Genomic DNA, 20239 nt, shown 5'->3' with positions numbered 1-20239 from the left:
AAGAATTCAATCAGGTTCGTAAGGCACGACCTGCCATGACAAAGCCATGTTGACTATCCCTAATCAGATTATGTCTCTCCAAATCCTCATAAATCCTGCTTCTCAGAATCTTCTCCAACAACTTGCCCACCACTGAAGTCAAACTCACTGGTCTATAATTTCCTGGTCATTCTCTACTCCCTTTCTAGAACAGGGGAACAACATTTGCAACCCTCCAGTCCTTCAGTGCTTCTCAGGTCCCTATTGGTGATACAAAGATCATCGCAAGAGGCTCAGCAATCTCCTTCCTCGCTTTCCACAGTAGCCTGGGGTATATCTCATCTGGTCCCTGTGACTTATCTAACTTAATGCTTTTCAAAAGCTCTAGCACATCCACTTTCTTAAAGTCTATATGCTCAAGCGTTTCAGACTGCTGTAAGTCAACCCCACAATTGCCAAGGTCTTTTTGCCTGGTGAATACTGAAGTATTTATTAAGTAACTCCGCTACCTCCCCCTACTCCATGCACACGTTTCCACGATCGCACCTGATTGGTCCTATTCTCACACACCTCATCCTCTTGCTCTTCACACACTTTTTTTGCTCACTCTAGAACAGCTTGAAGATCTTACTACAAACTATCTTACCTCAGTGTTCAATTTTTAATAGATGCTTCAAGTAAACCATAGTAGTCTTAGGCTTCATTCCTTTCAGAATATATTGATGTGAGTTCTTAAATTTATTGTTGAAGTTTATCTGTTTCAGTTACAATCAGGACTGATGTTTTCTCAACTCAGAATTTACCTCAAAAGAACAGAACTTTAATGATTATGTTGCAAATATACAATCTAAATGCATACAAACATTAGTAACAATGATGTATTTCATGTATACAGTCTGTAGTCCTGATATTAACGTCAACAACGTAAACCTATTTAGAGCAAAGGTAAGGATAGTTTGAAATTCTGGAATTAATTGCACTAGTACAGTAGTTCATTAGTCCAAAAAACAATTCTATGTCAATAATTACAGAAAATTGAGAACTATTCTTCCAAGCAATTAAAATGGCATACAGCAATACTGTCCTTCTCATGTATTTCCAGATCCTTTAATGAAACTGATTATACCATAGATATCTTCACAAGCTCTTTGTGCCATTTCACAATCAGGCAACAGTTGATATTTCATACTTAGGCAAAATTGGCAGTAATTGCTCTGTTGTTATAAGGCACTAAACCTGGCACAATAATGAAGAACTTTCAAAATCGATCATAATTATTAAGGTGTGCAGGACATTATAATAATACTTTAACACTTAGAAGTCATGGAAATTTGACTCAAACTATAGTGTAATAACCACTGGGTCATGCTTAACTTAAGCATAGCACTTAAGAATTTTCCTTTATGCCCAGCATCAGAGGCAAACAGATGGTCCCACATCTGATGCACTGTACAGCTTTCAACACATGAAATGATTCTGAGATGACACTGCACTTTCAGAAGTCTGATCATTGCAAGTACAAAAGAAACAATTAATAGTCAATAACCTTACTCTTTGCCTTTTTGCCCAATTGCAAAATTAATGTAAATAGACGTATCTGTAATAATTTAAAGTGCTTGTGCAGGCTGTGTTCTGTCTGCTTTGGTAATCATTAATTGCTTGCTACCGTTTACGTATTAGAATGTCCCAGTTGTCTTTCCAGCGCAGTGCCGTTAACTCTGATGCTGAAAGAGCTGGGTATCCATAGGTGAGAGGACTAAATGTTTGATACACAAAGTAGACAGAAGAGATCCAAGCTAAGACCACGGCACTGAATGTGTTTCTGGAGACAGAAGACCTGAAATAAGAACAATGGCAGTTTAGAACTTCATACAACTAATGCTAGATTAAAATTAAAGCTCTGTTATAAAATCATGTTCTACTGTTAAGTTAGTTATTGTAAATATAAGAACGTTGAACTGGCAACTCAAAAGATGAGTAAATTATTAAAACATGAAGTACACACCTGAGAATGTGATTGTGAATGTGCTCAAGAACGATAGGTAGGAGAAGGATTTTGAAAGTGAGACCTGGCAGGTAGTGATATAGAAAAAGAGTTTTCTCCATCAAGAAGAAAGGTAGATAATTAACAGCCCATCCTCCAGTACAGACAGCTCCGGCCAGTACCAAGTGTTCCCAGGAATCTAACAGAATAAGAATATAAATAATGAGAATTCTGACCAACAATGAGACACCATGTTCAGTGTATTCTGGTTAAATGAGACACATCAGGACCAATACAATTAAATGGCGGCCCCAATTAGCTGAAGCTTAATGGAAATAGTTTAAAAAAGACAAACTACCATGAGTAACAAATTATGAATTTATGAAATACAGAACAAATTAGAACACTACCACTATTACTACGGTACTATAAAACTGTATTAGTTCCTAATAATTATCGATGGAGGAATTCATACAGTGTATGCTGCCATGTTCTTTTGATTGACAGTAAATGAACAAAAATCAGTGCAGACACCTAGTGTAGAAAATGGACTGCCTACATTGACTTCCTGCATGAAGTAGTGTCAAAAATCACTGCTTTTTAATTTGGCGTCGGTCAGTTCAAATGAATAATGTAACACAAGCATACACAAACTACGCTAATTAAAAACTGTGCAATCTAGTTTCTAGTTTGAAACTGCTACATCCTCCAAATGATCATTTTCATTATAACATTCAGGAAAATTGTCGATACCTTTAAATTCTTTGTAGTTCCTAACATGCTGAAGTGAAGAAATTGTTTCATTTTCACTCCTGGCTGTTTCTGGCATCTCCAAGCCTGAATGCTTGAAACCACAGTGAGCAAAACAATTCTGAATTGTCTTACTGCTTATTTCTCACCAGCTATCAGGGACAAAAGTCACTGATTTTTGAATATAAACACACATAATTGACACTACTTAAAAACTGTTTGCTCTAAGTACGGTGTGATGTCCAAAGGCCACACTAGTGCTTGTGACTGACGCTTAAGCACAGGGATGACTGGCTGTGCTTTATCTGCAGCCCCTTTCCCCACTTCCTGTATTGAGAGTACTTACTTTGACTGTACTACTGTGGAGCCAATTGAATTAGCACAAAGACTAAAGTTAAACTTACTGTATAAAAAATTAACATCCTCAGGTGATTATTGAAGTACCAATTAAGTGGCATAGTGTCCCAAATAAAGAAAATCCCAGCAATTTTCTTGGATTATTTTTTGCTCTTTAAGAGTTGTTCCAAATAAGTGGCTGCCATGATTAACCAATGGCCCAATTAACCGGAATCCACTGTATATAGTATTATGGGCATATCAAATTTGAATAACTTGATCAATATGAACTTGCCCAAAATTAATAATTAGCAATGGTTTTGACTGTTGAATTCAAGATTTTTCTCTAATACTGAAAGCTAATAGTACTTTAAACCAAAATACAAAGTAAAATAAGTACATACTGGGAGGTTGCCTAAAAGACTATAATCAGTAAGTAATCTTGTACTGTCGTCAAACTCCATGAAGCCAATTTTGCCGGGGAGAACACGTGCACGATGCTTTCAACCTGCTGGGCTGATTAAAAACTGTTTACGACATAGTAAATAATTACATGATTCTCTGCTGTTTAACTTCTATATTGTCAACAAATAGCAGCAACCTTGTAGATATTGGACTAGCCCAGTTAAACTATAAAGCATGGTCACATTCTAGCAGAGTGTTACTGAGTTTAAATTTATCTCACACATAACACCAGTTTTAATTTTCTTTTTAAAGGCTTGCCCTCAAGATTGGACAATTCTGTCAAAGTCATCTCTACAGAAGATCCCTAGTTACATTGTTTTTGATTTCTTTTTTTTTAAAAGAAAGGGAATTTAAGAATCCACTGAATTTGCATACCACGTATGGATGCCAACTGCCTTCTCTTAACGACGTTCATGAATGAGTTCTTAAAAAAAAAATCCCAAAATGATTAAACTCAATTTTATAAGTTGCTGCAATTGGACTGGAACTCTGTAAATGTTTTAGTACTTTAACCACTACTAATGTTGCACTTCCCAGATGAATGTAGACTAAGGCAGATAGATACATTATCACTTTTAAAATAGTGCAAGTGTCCCATTTAATAAAATAAACTTGTCATATGACTGAGAACAACGAATAAACAAACTATTTAGTTATCCTCACACTGGGAGTGCTGCACTAATTTAAATAAAGAGTTAAATTGAAACTATAACTATTCCTTCAGATTGAAGTAATGTATCCTATACTGTAGTCACTATTTTGAAGGAGCAGGTTAAAATCTCCCCCCATGTATCCCACACACCCCTCACTGATGAAACAGCCTATATTTGCACTTCAACATCAACCTCAATCAAATAGCTTATCTGGTATCTACCACATTTGCTGTTTCAGGGACATTGCTATGTGCAAAACCAGATCTAAGGTCAATGAGTTTGTTTTGAAACAAGATATTGTTTCTTGTTACTTGAAGAAGGAAAAACACTGATCTGTAAACGTATTGTTCAAAAAATACAAATTTTTCAAAAAGCTTACCTTGTGGAATTGTGTAGATTCTCCTGCGCTGGTGTAGTAGATACCAGAGGAAAAGTGTTGTATAAACAAGAATTCCAACAGTTGCTGTTGACCACGTTGCTATATTTCCAATCAACTGGATCTGTGCCTGCAGAATAGTCAAAATAATAAACTAATACCAATAATTTTAGGCTTTTCATATTTCTGGAATTATACTGATTGGACTTGAATCATGTGTTCATTCAAATTGAAAACGCTGTCTAAAATTGCTTCATGGAGTTAAATCTGCAAAGGAATGCAAAATAAACGAAGTGAACTAATTAAAGGAACACAGTTCTTTAGTGCCTTACTCAGCTATATCACTCTGCCCTCGACAGGCTGAAGTGGGACTCACACTTATTATTTTCCTCATTCAGCCTCAGATTGCAGTTAAATTTTGCAGGGAATTTCGTCAATTAGAATTAACACCACTAGCATATGTTGTGAAATTTGTTGTTTGCAGCGGCAGTACATTGCAATACATATTAATTAAAACATATAAATTACCTTAAAATATATGTATAAAAAATTAAATTAAGTACAGGTAGTGCAAAAAGAGAGGAAAAATGGTGAGGTAGTGTATATGGGTTCGTTTTCCATTCAGAAATCTGATGGTGGAGGGAGGAAGCTGTTCCTGAAATGTTGAATATGTGTCTTCATTCTCCTGTACCTCCTCGAGAACAGCAATGAGAAAAGGGCATGTCCTCAATGATGGATGCCGCCTTTTTGAGGCATTGCCTTTTGAATGTGTCCTCAATGCTGGTGAGACTAGTGCTCATGATGGTGCTGGCTGAGTTTACGACTTCCTGCAACTTTTTCCAATCTAGATTTTTTTTAAACAACTTAAAGCAATGTTATTTATTGAAGTATCCACGTCTGTGACTGTGGATTTAAGCTGAGTAGTCCTAAATGGGAATATTTGATGACTCCTTTCAAACAGTCAAAAGCGAACAGTCACCAATTCCTGGTACCATAATGAGCTAATGGTGACAAAGGTATTCTCACTAAATGAAGGAGTGCATCTAAGAGAGAGAGAGAAGTACCTGCAGAGAGGATCATTCCCACCAGAAATTTCTGAACAACTTAACATAATCACAAGGAAAACAAGTTCTAAGCTACCACAGTTCACTTTTCGTTGTTAAGTTAGATACAGAACAACTGCCGGGTGGGTAACAATCATTCCCTCAGTATAGTTTGTGGTGTAACCAAGGAAATAAATTTGTATCAATTTTAGAAGCAAATATGCTTTAGTCTCAGCATACTATCTTCTATATACAAAATGCTGGAGGAACTCAACTTTTTCTCTCCAGTCCTGCTGAAAGGTTTCGGCCCAAAACGTCAACTGTACTTTTTACCATAGATGCTGCCTGCTGAGTTCCTCCAGCATTTTGAGTGTGTTGCTCGGATTTCCAGCATCTGCAGATTTGCTCGTTTACTATCTTCTATAGACTGCCTGGCTTTTTACTCCAAAATGCTAATACTTAAACATCTGTGAACTGAAAGATAAAGGCTATAATCAAAAAGTACAGAAACAAACTGCCAATATCACAAATAAGTTTTTAAAATAAATCAGTACATTGGTGCTGGGGTGGAGCCAGTAAGCAATATTGGTGTCCATGTTTATCCACTCTAGAGGGGAAGAGCTGTACTTGTGCTCAGTCTCTTCATTCTTCAACATCAACATCTTCAGCTGCAGAAAATAAAAACAAAATTTGTATTAGAAAGAATTTACCACACAGATACAGATGAGTCAGTATGTACAATTGACCTTCACTAATCCGACTACCTGTAATCTAGTTCCTTCGATAATCCACCACTGATTTCAAATTTTCCACGCAACTGTAATTTCCAAATTTCCTGGGTCACCATACCAATCTGCTGTGTATTGTTTGGTTGCGCTAGATCTGTTCACGTGTTGGCGCGCTCTTGTAAGCACAGACAGGCGATTCCTGCTTGTTTTCCTGTATTTATTAATATCATTTGCATGAGGCACGGCCGCCTGGCACCTGCCCGTCTCACCCACCAGCGGTGGGGGAGCAGGCATGTGCTGGGTCAGTCCGCCTTCTCGCCCGCCTGCTAGCAGTCGCACATTGCCTGCTGGCGTAGCCCGGCCAGCGCTCCGTTCTTTTCTGCCTATGACCTCAGATCAGACGTGGTGATCTGCAGAATTTAAGCATATTACTAAGCAGAGGAAAAGGAACTAATGAGGATTTCCTCATTAACTGCGAGCAAAGAGGGAAAAGCCCAGCACTGAATCCCCGGCCACCTGGTGGTCGCATGAAACGTGACGTATAGAAGACCCCCTTTCTCCGACTTCTGCTTCTGCTCACCCAGATGTGTTGCCACCAACATCAACAGTTTTTCAGCACCAGTTCCTGATGCTTCACTCATTTTTCATGATGAAGATGTTGATGATCCTGACAACCCCACACTTGTAAACATGTAACTTTGCCTGAAGGTATATTAAACGTCTCACTTTAGAAGCGGAAGTGCTCAAACGTTCTAAGTTAATTCCTGTACATTTACCTGTACCCTTTATTTTATCTGTGCCTGCACAGTATGTTACTTTATTAAAATTTCACTTGCTACTCATTTAATATTTCTGTTTCATTATTATCTAACTTGTACTGATTTACAAGATATTTTAAAGGTATGATGAGGCGGTTAGCTATTGCTTAATGTGATCCTTATGTAATTTGGCATTTTCACTAATCCAGCACTCTGCAGGTCCCAATTGTGCCGGATTAGTGAAGGTCAACCTGTACTAGTAATCCCACCTAATTTAAGTTTAAACTTACCTCAATAGGCATCTAAAGATGTATTTATACTCAAAGAAGATTGACAGTTCAATTGCCTTATACTTAAGATCTATGCTTGTCTGATAATGTTCCATCATTTAAGCTTAGGATACTAATTTAAAAGAACTAGGAGTGAAAAATATCAAGAGGATACTGTTCATTTCATTAGCTGGCATTTGTCAGATTTGGAAGTCCAGAACTTTGGCCAGGTTCATATGCTACCTGACATAGTTAATTTAAGAATTGAGGATATATCAACAATACTTTCATACAATTCCTTGCATTTACAATGCCTTGGACGATTATTCAGCCCCACAACTATTTCACATTTTACTGTCCCATTTTCTAAATTTTAAAATATATTGAATTAAGATTTTAAATTAATCTACAAAACATTGTGCATCATGTTAAAGCAAATGAAAAATTCCAAGCCCTGTCAACAATTTACTAAAAATTGAAAGCGAACATTATGTTTGAAGTTGTATTCATCCCCTTTGTAATTACTACACTAACTTTCCTCAAGTGCAATACTGTGTACTACCTTACCTACACACCCAATTTGTTGATGTAGAATATTCAAGGATCACCTATTTTCAATGAATTCATAAGAATACCTCCTTTCTGTAAGGTCCAACTGTACGGTAAATTTTCAAAAGACCAAACCAAAATGAAGACAAAAAGAGCATTCAAGACAAGTCAAGAAAATGAAAATAAGGAAGCACAAATCTGAGAAAAGGTATAAGACTATCTCATAAGGCTCAGAACATATCTCAGTGCAGTCCATCAATAAAAGAGGAAAAAATAAGAAACCATAGCCACAGTGCCTAGGTCCTGCCATCCTTCTAAACTTAGTCGCTAGAGAAGAATGCACTTGTAAGAGAGGCTACTGTGATGCCAACAATCACTGAGGGAGCTGCAGATGTCAGTGCCTACAAATGGACATAACGTTCATGGCTCCACAATCTCTAAGGCCTTGCACAAAAAGGAAGAGTGGCAAGGAAGAAGCCGTGGCTTAAAAAAAAAGCACATCCTTTGCAAAGGGTCACTTAGAGGATACTGTAAGATATGGAAGAAGGTCTTGTGATTGGGTGAGACTAGAATGAAACTCCCTCCACATTGTCCTATCACATGCACCAGTGGTGACACAGAGTGACTCTGCCTCCACACCATCTAATAACACACTCCCGGGGTCAGACACAGAGTGACTCTCCCTCCACACCATCTAATAACACACTCCCGGGGTCAGACACAGAGTGACTCTCCCTCCACATCATCTAATAACACACTCCCGGGGTCAGACACAGAGTGAACCTACCTCCACGCAAGTGGAACTTCTTGGCCTCAGCACTAAGCAGTACGTGTGGTGTAAATCTAATACTACGCATCAGCCAGGTAACACCACCCCTACTGAAAAGTATAGTGGAGGTAGCATCATGCTATGGGAATGCTTTTCAGCAGCAGGGACTAGAAAACTGGGCTAGGATTGATGGCAAGAAGAATGCTGCTAAATACAGAGAGATTCTGAATAATAACCTGCTAGACTTTGTCAGAAAGCTTGGGGAGGAAGTTTATCTTTCAGCAGGACAATGACCTAAGAAGCACACTGCCAGAGCAATCATGGAGTGGCTTCAAATGAAGAAAATTGATGCCCTTGAGTGGCCCAGTCAGAGCTCTGACCTCAACCCAATCGAACATCTCTGACAAGAACTCAAGATTGCTGTCCTTCGCTGCTCCCCAACTAACCTGGCACAGCTAAACACTTAGCAAGGAGGAATGGGCAAATCTTGTTCCACCATGTCGTGCAAAGCTAATAGAGACTTATCCTAAAGGACAACTGGCTGCAAAAGCTGTGAGAGGTGGTGCAACTAAGTATTAAGCAAAGGACGACAGATACTTTTGAACTGCTGACATTTCAGCTTTTGAGTTTTTAGTTTATCATGCTTTAAAATTTTCCCTGTTTTTTTGGGCCCTATTGTGAAAAAAGGAGCACGTTATTGATAAATAAAAACTTAGTTAAATTGATCAAAATCCCTGGTTGTAATACTCATTTATGTGAACAAAGGATTGGGGACTGAATACTTTTACAAGGCACTGCATAAGCAACAGAGAACGTAGAGAACTGTTCCAACACTTACGGACTCTAGATTTAAAAATGCAAGTGTAATTTTGAAAGAGAGTATGAGTAGGGCAAATCATTTTAGGGCACTTATCCAGACTAGCAAAAAAAAAACAATAATGGAAAGCTTTAGGTTTCAAATTCTCTCATTGTTTCAAACGTTCAATAACCATGTCAGGTCTCAAACCATTCAATACCAGAAGTCCAAGTAATTCAGAACTACATTCAAGAGGGAGATTAATTTTAAGGATGGTTTTTAAAAGAGAACAGAGGGATTTAGGGGGGAGAATGACAGAGCTAACAGCAAAGCTGCCAGAAATGAACAAGGGATAGAGATGGGGGGTACACAAAAATCAAGAATATAGCTAAGAGCATAAAAATGTTTCTATTACTTGTAATTCCAGGAATTTGGCCATAAAGCTCATGTTCTTGCTGACATCCATCCGTGCTGGAGTTTGAAGCTCTAACTCTCTCTCCTTCTGCTCCTCACCTATGAGAACAAGGAAAATAAAAGTTAAATAAAACAGAGCAGACTTTGGAAATCCAAAATGATAAAGAGAAATTGACTTATCATTATTGACTCAAGCCAATTCCATTTTATTGACCAATAATTTAGTTAATAATTGCTGGCAGCTAATTGCGAGGCAGATTTAGGTGCTCAAATATCAATCTCAACAAAATTGTTTTTTGCTTTTAATTCATGTTTCTGAAGTTTGGTGACAGGGTTCTCTGCAAAGCAACTGTTAAATTTGACAGCTGATAAAGGGAGTATTAGAACAAGGAAGTAAATGTTAAGTTGAAGAGGTAGGAAAAGTGGACAGGGTAAGGGAAGGAAATAATGGGGTCCTGGTGGCTGAAATTGAGGCAGCCTAACATTGGTCACAAACAGGAGGCCAGAACTGAAAGTGATACTGTTGCAGAGTTGTGGGGGGGGGGGGGGGAGAGAGAGAGAAACAAGGCATGAAGAGATTTGAACACAAGGGTGAGATTTTCTAAATCTGAGGTTGGATCATTTGGTTTGTTTTCAGGACTTTAACTTGCTTGAACTGTTTTTGATAACCAAATAATACGAGCCTTACTTTTTCCATATCGGTGCTCTTCAACATTCCAAGCCATGTTTTGGTGATATATCTTTGAACTTTTATCTCCAACAATCTCCAGTTGGCGGTAGCCCCAATCAGGCAAAGCAATACCACTTAGCTAAATGGAAAAGTACAATTAAACATCAAAGGACTTGATGTTCACAAAGTAGAGAACCACTGGAAATGGCACTGATCATGCAAACCATTATTTTTTTTTTTTTACAAAAGATGGAAGAAATTAAAGCATAAGTTTTGCCAAACGAAAACCTTCCCCAACAGCAAAATGGAGATTAATATTTAAGGTATAATTATCTGGATAGTTAATTACATTTAAGGAGGAATGCATGATTAATTACAATCTAGAAGTTAACTTTGTGCATTGAGTTTCCTATTAGAAAACACACCTAATCCGATCTACACATTTATCCTTCAGTGTTGATTGCTATTTGAATAAGCACTTGAAGATGCTAATTCAGAAAGGCAGCATCCATCATTAAGGACCCTCACCATCCAGGACATGCCCTCTTCTCATTGCTACCATCAGGAAGGAGGTACAGAATCCTGAAGGCACCAACTCAACAATTCAGGAGCAGCTTCTTCCCTCTGTCATCTGATTTCTAAATGGACACTACTTCACTACCTTTTTTTATTTCCTATTTTTGCACTACTTATTTAATTTAACTATTTAATATAGATGTATAGTTACTGTAATTCACAATTTTCTTTTTTCTCCATCATATATTGCATTGTACTGCTGCTGCTATGTTACCAAGTTCCATGACATATGCCAGTGATATTAAACCTGATTCTGTACACAGGAAGTTCAACTTTTCAGTTTATTTATGGTAATTCAACTGGCTCCATAGCAGTACAGTCAAAGTAAGGAATCTCAATACACTAAGTGAGGAAAGAGGCTGCAAAAAAATTCACAGCCAGTTATCCCTGTGCCTAAGCAGTACTAACTGTTCTAGCATTCTTTGGGTATCCCAAACAATTCCACAGTGGAATTTCAGATATAGGCATCAAAATTAAAATAATTCAGAATTTCTTCCCCCTCAGAAGCAATTTTCTTTTGTTTTGCCAGTAAGAATGTGAATAAATTTAGCTCTAATTTTGATGCCCATATAAGTTTTCCTTTAAAAAAAAATCCAAAGCCCTCAATTTAAAAGAGTAGAGAATATTACGCCCCCCATTCTGAAAACAATCAGGAGACCAGCATGCAGGAACAGCACATAACTTACTATTTATGAGTAAGTGTCACAAGCTCACTAACAGCAACTGCTAATTGAAACACCAGGACCAGATGATCAACCAACCAGTTAAAAGGAAAATGCAGTGCAGAACTGGGATCACTACTTCACACTCTGTGATGAAAACCTAAAATAACTCAATTCCTGAATGTTTACATAGTTGTAAAGCCTCCACATAAATTCATAGCTATTCTTGGAGTTTACCCTATCTAACCCCATTTTCTATTTCCATCTTGGAAATCAAAATATTTCATTATCATTTATCATAGGCTCCAACAGCAAGAATTAATTCTGCTAATAAGCCTGCTCCAGGAAAGAAAGAAGAATTAACTAATAATATGAATTAAGCAATTTCTCTGCCATTCAGTTTCTAAATTGACATTTCACCCATGAACACTACCTACTTTTTGTTATTTTGAACTACTTTTTAAAAACTTAACTATATATATATATACACATACACACACACATGCACGTATACACACATACAGATATATATATATATATATACACACACACACACATATACACACACTTAATAGAGCTATTTTTTTCAATATTTAGTTATCATGTATTTCATTGTACTGCTGTCATAAAGTTAATAAATTTCAAGGCACATGACAGTGATATTACAACATTGAAAGGACATTTAAGCAAGTGCATGCATAGGAAAGGTTTAGAGAGATACAGACCAAATATAGGCAGACAGGACCAGATTAGGTAGGCACCTTGGGTGGCATGGACACATTGGGCCAAAGAACCTAATCCCATAACAATATGAAACTATCATACAAAAACACTGGTGGTGAACCATATGAGATTATAGGACTAAGGATCAAAAACATGGGTTTTAATGATTATTAGCCAAGTAATCTGGATGGTTAAAGGCACAACCGCAGATGGTGGATAAATTAATTTCAAGGATCAGTGAGATCAGACCTGAAGGTGTACTAATCTTAAATATAAATGAATGAGTTAACAGTAGGAGAAAGCCATTAAGACTCTCAAGTCTGCCATTGAGTAACATCATGGCTGATTTAAATAGTATCATTATTCCTGCATTCCCATCTACCTCCAGTAACCTTCTGCCACTGTGCTCATTAAGAATCTACGTAGATCTCCCTTAAACAGCAGTGGAAGCACAGTCTTCAAATATTTTTTTTAAGGAAAATCATCCTCAGAAAACATTTTGCCTCAAATCTGTCTTAAAAGGACTACTCTTATTTTTAAACAGATGCCAATAGTTCCATATTCTCCCCCAAGCGGAAACATTCTCTCCACATCCACACTCAGAATAGGGTGTTTCAATCTCCCTCTTTGATATTTAATTTCCCAAGCAATAAATAACAACATTCTGATAGCACTTTCATTAGCATTGTGAATATGGTTCATGCTACTGGTGTGACTAGTGTATGGGCACTTGAAAAACAATGAAAGCCATATAAATATCAATGCTATTAACATCTTGTGTTTACTTTACAAACTTACCTTTAATACTGCAGAGGTGTTCACATGTAAAAACTTTACTTCTGATAATATAGTTTTCCATACTTCATTCTCAGTTTCACGATTGACAATTTCCTGGAACAAAGAAAACATGCAACTAAAATATTGAGAAATATGGTTTTATAAACTTAAGTTTTGGGTCAGGATTATTCCAGAGCTCAGGAGACTTCAGTCAACAACAGTTTCCATAGGAAAACCAGAATCTAGCAAGCTTAAAAAAAAAATGCAAGTAGTGTGTTGCCACTCACTAGTCGGGGATTGAGTTCAAGAGGTGTGATGTGATGTTGCATCTCTATAAAATCATGGTCATACCACATATGGAATACTGTATTCAGTTCTGGTCACCTCATTAGAGGAAGGATGTAGAAACTTTGGAGAGGGTACAGAGGAGATTTACCAGGTTGATGCTTGGATTAGAGAGGATGCCTTATGAGGTTATGGAAGCTGAGCAGGATGAGAGGTGACCAAATGAAGGTGTACAAGAAGCATACATGGAATGGACAGCCAGAGTGGAAATGGCAAATACCAAGGAACATAACTTTAAGGTGAATGGAAGGAGAGAATATCTGAGGTAAACTTGCTTTTACAGAGAGTGGTGAGTGCATGGAACGCACTGCCAGGGTGGTGGTAGAAGCAGATATATTAGGGGCACTAAGAATCTCTTAGATAGGCACATAGATGATAGAAAAAAAAGGGCTATGAAGAATGGAAGGGTTAGATTGATCTTACAGTAGGTTAAAAGGTCAGCTCAACATTATGGGCTGTAGGGCTCTATGTTCTATGAAATCATTAACACAAAGTTACAGAAACTAATTTTAAATACAGCACTATATGCCAATCCTCAGGAAACAAAGTATGTGAGTAGTATGCTTTCAAATCAGCCTTCCTGGAACCCAAGGCAGAAAAGGAGAGATTTTAGAAATTCCCGAGCTCATTGCTTTTCTATATGTGTAGCAGAGAATTAGTGAAATTACAGCCCAGGGACAAAAAGACTATTCAGCCCAGTAAGTACCTTATTTTTATATCTTTCAGTTCACTTTTCTAACTTCCCTTGCATATTCTGTGTCTCAGCTCCATGCTGTGCAAAGTTCCTGATTTCAAATACTCTTTGTGTGGGGGGAAAAAGTTCTATCTGAATTCACCGCTGAGTTGTGATTACCATTCAGAGTTCCCAATTTTGGCATTCTTCCCCCACCAAATCCTTATCTACATATAACATAACAAAACCACATCATGATTTTAAAGTGCTCTCTCTTGGTAGCTCTCAGGCTTACTAACCTTACAATGGCCCCTTCAGTTCCCTAAGCCCTAAACTCCGGCATTAGTTCCTGCTAACTAATTTCTTTGATAACTTAAAGCACTCATGAAAGCATACATTTTGACCAGCTTTACTAATCTAGTCTAATAATTTCTACTGTATCAAATTTTTATTGATACTACATTCAAGTACTTTGAATATTTCACTATGTTAGAGATACTGTCTAAAAACAGTTGTTGCTGTACACAACACTAATATTTTTAGTTTTCAGTGTTGGGCAAATACGTTGGTTTAGAGGTCTCCCATACAAAAGTTTGAAAATTACTGTTCTATCATTTACCATGGCTCCAATAAGTATCAGGTAGCACTTACTACTTTCCATAGGTTCTGTGCTGTCATTGAAATGTTGTAATCAACATAACAAGAAATCTCTTGCCAATGAGGACTCATAGGAGCAGCAACATCATGCCTGAAAACAAATAACAGACTTCAAGAGAAAAAGAATTTTAACAAAGACAAATGTCTTGCTCTAAGTAAGAACTGGAATTCGATTGTAAACAAGGTGGCACAACAGAAATCTGATTGGATGATGAGGACTAACCAATCAGGAGGGACTGGGATGCATATATACACCACTGAACTAGACATGCCCAGGTATCATCCCTAATGAAGATGGCAGAGTTTGTCATCGAAACATTGGTTAAAATTGATAACTGTACCTGGCTGGAAGCCCGAGAAGAGTTTATTCGAACAGACTTCAAAGTTAGTAATAAACTCAGTTTTTTATTGTTCAATTGTTTTTAAATATTCAGTAGATCAAAATTCACTCTTCTTAATACTATCATCAGGGAGAACGTACAGGAGCCTGAAGACCCAAACTAAATGTTTTAGGAACAGCTTGTTCTCTTCTGCCATTAGATTTCTGAATGGTCAAGGAACACTAACTCATTATCACTCTTTTGCACAACTTATTTTGTAACTTAAGGTAATATTTATGTCTTACACTATATTGCTACTGCAAAACAACAAATTTCACAACACAATTGTTATAATAAACCTGATTCTGACATAACTTGGACAACACTCGTGGATGATGTACTTATGGCACAGTTTCCACTCTGTTCAGACACACCAACAAACTTAATATAAATAACAATCTTGAAGTTGTGGGTTTAGCAAGGAACTTGGTGCAGGACATAGTGCAAAAATTCTTAACGCCTTGCTGAAAATTTGAGCATTGCTGGGAATTCTACTAGATGTGTTTATTCAAAACTACCACACAGAGAAATTTCTAAAATTGGAGAGCTCTTTCAAACAATTAGTGCAGACAGAATGCCACTTCCTTTTGATATTACCTTTATCACCATTCTACACACATCTTGCCTGTAGATAATTGAAAGCAAGAACCAAGCAACAACCTCAGGTTACTTCTGAGTTCATTGAGGAATGCAACAAGCAGTAAGCAGAAGAAAAATATTTTCTTAACTACATTAATGTCACAAGCAGCCCCTTTTATTCATATGTAAAACTGTCAGTTACAAAGACAGAGAGAGGCTTAAATTTAAAAACCTTGGCATACCATCTACAAAATTTTTTTTAAATGCTTGTGAATATGCTGCCTATTTCCAAGGTATTTTGCTTTTATTTCCAATTTCTGGCTCTTCATTTGAGAAACGATAATGCTGTGGTTCAAGTAAATATTTCAAATATAAATTTCTACATGTATGAAATTTGCTGCTCAGATTTCATACTTGGGAACGGCAAATCTCAATTATTCAAGTGAGCAGAGTGATCACAAAAATGCAAATACAAGATAGTGGTAATGCCAGCAAGGTGACAGCAGGCGCTATACATACGTGTTAAGGTAACGAGCTGTCATTCCATGGACTAATTGCACAATATCACCGTGGCGGACTGAACGAGGTGGATTGCTGACAACCAGCTCCTGTCTGAATATAAAAGAAATTACAATACAGGGTCCATACATATAGACATAAATAACTGTCTGCTAAAAATCCAAAACAGGGAAATTCAGAATAAATATTCAGCTCCCAAACTTATCTAACATTTTTAACAATATTAAAAGACAATACCCCATTTCAAATGTGGACAAGAATATCGTTGAATGTCAAGCTTAGGAATCAAGTAAAATAAATTAATATTCTGTTACTGAAGGAAAACATTAATGATATCATTTACCTTTTGCTCTGAATTAGCACTGGTAACAGGAATAGTGATCAAACTACAAGTTAGAACTACAATTGCAGAAACAATGAATTTACAAATAAAGCCTTTTCAGCTTCCAAAAAGTGCATCTTTTTTCATTGCTATATTTAAATGCAATATTCTCACATACCTGCCAGGGTCCTTTATTATCCACCAATTATTCACATCCTTAAAAGGATAGCATGTTACTTGTTGCTGGTGGGAACTACCTCTTCCACCATCATACCTGCAAAAATCACACATCATTTCAGTAATTAAAAGCAGCTTTGACAGCATGAAATTCCCTTAGCTATGAGCTAAATATCAATTTATTGTATGCATCTTCAAATGCCTTCTTGGTATTTATCTCCTTAGGATTCACGATTAAGTGCTTTTAAGTAATAGCGTACAATCTAATGAACTAAGTCAACGCAGGCCTGCTGATCTTTTATTATGTATCCAAAACACTGATGCCTGTATTTTAACTCACATCAAATCCTCTTCACCAATCATTTACTGACCTACACTTGTGCCAGCTCTGTCAGCAATTCAGCGTTAAAATTATCACCCTTACCATAGCATAAATTGGATATAAAAACCTTCAGGAAATCTGTGCTCCTCAAATTCTGCCTTCTTGTGTGGTTATACTGTAATTTCTCTAGTACTGAACAGTGAACCCTTCAGTGCTAAAGTACTTCTGGACTCTCCCTAAACCTGTCTGCCTCTACCTCTTTCTCCTTTAAAATGCTGCTAACTTAACGCTTTACCAATCTTTTGGTCATTTGTCCTATATTTCCCTATGTAAAACAGGGGTTTGATACCTTATGTGAAACACCTTCGAGAGTTACATTGATGACACAATAAAAATTGAAGTTCTTGCATGCACAATACAAAGCCTTAATATCAAAATTTGCAGACTATTGTCGGAAGATTGAAACACAAGCCAGTTGCAGCAATTAACAGCATACACAAATTACCAGAATTATCCATAGTCTAATGCAACTTGCCTGTCAAAATCTCTGCACCCAGTTATAAACAGGATCAAAATGTTCCACTCCATCACCTGAACCATTACCTGATTGGATACATGTTCTTGTGTGAATGGAGCCAGCATGGAACAGGTTTACTCCAAGTATTCCTCAGTGTAATCTGGGACCCATAGGCTATTTCAAGAGGTTGACCCTGTGTGATTCTTGCTAGGCCACCCTGCAAAGGAAACCAAGTGTAACTTTCTAATCTGCTTGGGAAGTCGTGTTCAACAATACTTTTCAGAAAACATTTATGCTAATGCAATGAGATTTATTATTTTTGCAGACTTCTACTTGCCAAACCTGCCAGCATTCTCTTTTTCTTTCCTCCTTTCCTAAAGCTACAGATGATTCACTGTGACTCACTGTTTTCCCATGATTCTTTGCTTATGAGTTATGAATGGTGCCAGGCTAATCAAAGGCTATTTTTTTTCCTCAGCTCATTAATTTTGGCTGTTGGACTGTGGACAGATGCAGGAACCAGGCCTGTCACCCATCATGAACCAAAGGATACAGAATTCAGTGCTCTGTACTCCTATGACATTCACACTGAATTGAACAAATATTATTCAAAACATGTTATGAATGACAAATTAATGTCCTTAACTAAAACATAGGAAGAGCAATTTTTAAATTCAATCAGCAGAACACACATGTTCCATTATAATTTGTAACCTGCTTTGATATGCAAAGGTCACAGGTTAAATGCCATGAAATCTTTGAATTTAAGCTTCCTGCCAGCCTTGGAAATATCTAACTTTTGCTGTTCCTTATGTTTACCAATGAAATTATCAAATTGAACACAACCTGTTGCCAAATTAAACTCCTGAAACAATCCGAACTATCTTTTATTTCTTAGCATACCACAGCACCGGAGAAATGTCAAAATATTTTGCTTATATACCCTGCCGCTGCCAGTAAGGAGTTTGTACATTCTCCCCATGAACGTGTGGATTTCCTCCGGGTGCTCCAGTTTCCTTGCACAGTCCAAAGGCAAGCCAGTTGGTAGGTTAATTGGTCATTATAAATTGTCCTGTCGCTAGTCTAGGATTAAATCGGGCTTGCTGGGGGACGTGGTTCAAAGAGCCTATTCTGCACTATATGTCAATAAATAAAATGTGTGCGTTGGCAAAGAAAAACAATTAAATCTGTTTAAGTATACTGAAACAGTATCATCATCATATTCTTTCACAACAAAACAAATAAATGTGGAATCATAACTAGTTAGATTAACTCACAACTTCATTTCAAACTCAAGCTCTTTTCCATTTCTGACTCCCATTCTTTGGTGCTCTTCTCCTCCCTTCTGGAAGTACTTCAGATAGTCCCTTGTTTGCACTTTTCATATTAGTTATCCTCACTATATTGATATTATTGATTATTATAATGTGATATTATTTATGTGCAATTTTTCCCATTTTCTGCATTTACTGTTAGAGTAAGAGATAGCATCACTCAGCATATTAGTCAGTGATCTTACCTCCAAACTGGCTTGGAACATGCTGGTCATAATTTGATCATGTGGCCCAGTACGGTACAACAAAGTCAGGTGGATGTAGAAGAAGCCCAGATACAAGATTATTGGGAGGACTAAAAGTGCACATACACGAGCCAGAACATGATAAAGCACTGTGACCTGCAAATGAGATTCACAGAAACAGCAAAGCTTACTTTATCTTCAGATCAGATGGCATGCTGATAATAAATATCCCAACCAACTAGACCACTGTTTTCTTGAATCCACATGGGCAGAGAGTTCCTTTTTCCTGTTCAAAGTTCTGCTTTAGTTGACCAAAATGTCAACAAGCAGTCAACGTATAACTAAAATTATAATTCTAGTACCACACACTTAGCTTAATCCATGAAAGTAAAATGACAGTTCAGGGAATGAGCAAAATTCCAAAACATACTTATTAGAACAATAGCATGGAGGGAAAACAAACAAGATACATATACATTGAGCTGAAGCATTCATTTATTTCACCTCCACAGATGCTGTTTGATCTGCAAATTCTTCCAGTATTTCTGATTTCTATTTTGTTGTTTGGAGGGAGAGTTAAGCGCCAGGCCAGAGTAAAAAGTTCAGGGTGTCAGGGCCCAGGGTGAGGTACAAACTGGTTTGGATCGCTGTACCGAGACGTTTACTCAGCTCTGCACTGAACTACGGAACTCTCTTTAAGGACTTCAGTTCAGAAACGCTATTTATTTGAGGATTGCTTGTACGATTTCACTTTCATTGTACATTGGGTGTTCAATGGTCTTTTCTTATAGGTTATTTTATTTTTTATGGACATGATGTTTTTACTCTGCACATCGGGTGTTAGACAGTCTTTTTTATATACATATATATGGTTTGATTTTGGGTTTCTTAGTTCAGTGGCTGCTGTTAGAAAACAAATGGATGCATACATAGATAATGAATATACTTTGAA

The 20239-nt window shown here is 37.2% G+C and overlaps 1 protein-coding gene across 5 annotated transcripts in view; it reads right to left on the bottom strand.

Annotated features, from left to right (window-relative positions):
* Nucleotides 1-698: 698 nt before the first annotated feature.
* pomt1 (protein-O-mannosyltransferase 1) overlaps nucleotides 699-20239 on the bottom strand; it is a 39037-nt gene continuing 19496 nt past the window's right edge. For 3 of the 5 annotated variants that reach the window (XM_073052417.1, XM_073052418.1, XM_073052415.1), the window contains 12 exons: nucleotides 19288-19443; nucleotides 17855-17985; nucleotides 16931-17026; nucleotides 16431-16523; nucleotides 14947-15043; nucleotides 13299-13391; nucleotides 10558-10678; nucleotides 9871-9968; nucleotides 6141-6254; nucleotides 4547-4673; nucleotides 1985-2162; nucleotides 700-1816 (listed from right to left, as the gene is read on the bottom strand). In XM_073052417.1, the coding sequence (XP_072908518.1) occupies nucleotides 1642-1816; nucleotides 1985-2162; nucleotides 4547-4673; nucleotides 6141-6254; nucleotides 9871-9968; nucleotides 10558-10678; nucleotides 13299-13391; nucleotides 14947-15043; nucleotides 16431-16523; nucleotides 16931-17026; nucleotides 17855-17985; nucleotides 19288-19443 (1479 nt within the window). In that variant the 3' untranslated portion in view covers nucleotides 700-1641. Of the gene's footprint in view, nucleotides 1817-1984; nucleotides 2163-3453; nucleotides 3566-4546; nucleotides 4674-6140; nucleotides 6255-9870; nucleotides 9969-10557; nucleotides 10679-13298; nucleotides 13392-14946; nucleotides 15044-16430; nucleotides 16524-16930; nucleotides 17027-17854; nucleotides 17986-19287; nucleotides 19444-20239 lie in introns of those variants that run through there. The other 2 variants (XM_073052414.1, XM_073052416.1) reach the window with 2 other exon arrangements.

Source organism: Hemitrygon akajei, chromosome 7 (assembly GCF_048418815.1).
Source record: "Hemitrygon akajei chromosome 7, sHemAka1.3, whole genome shotgun sequence".
Lineage (NCBI taxonomy): Eukaryota > Metazoa > Chordata > Chondrichthyes > Myliobatiformes > Dasyatidae > Hemitrygon > Hemitrygon akajei.
The sequence above is the reverse complement of the archived record's forward strand: the minus strand, read 5'-3'. Positions and strand labels throughout refer to the sequence as shown.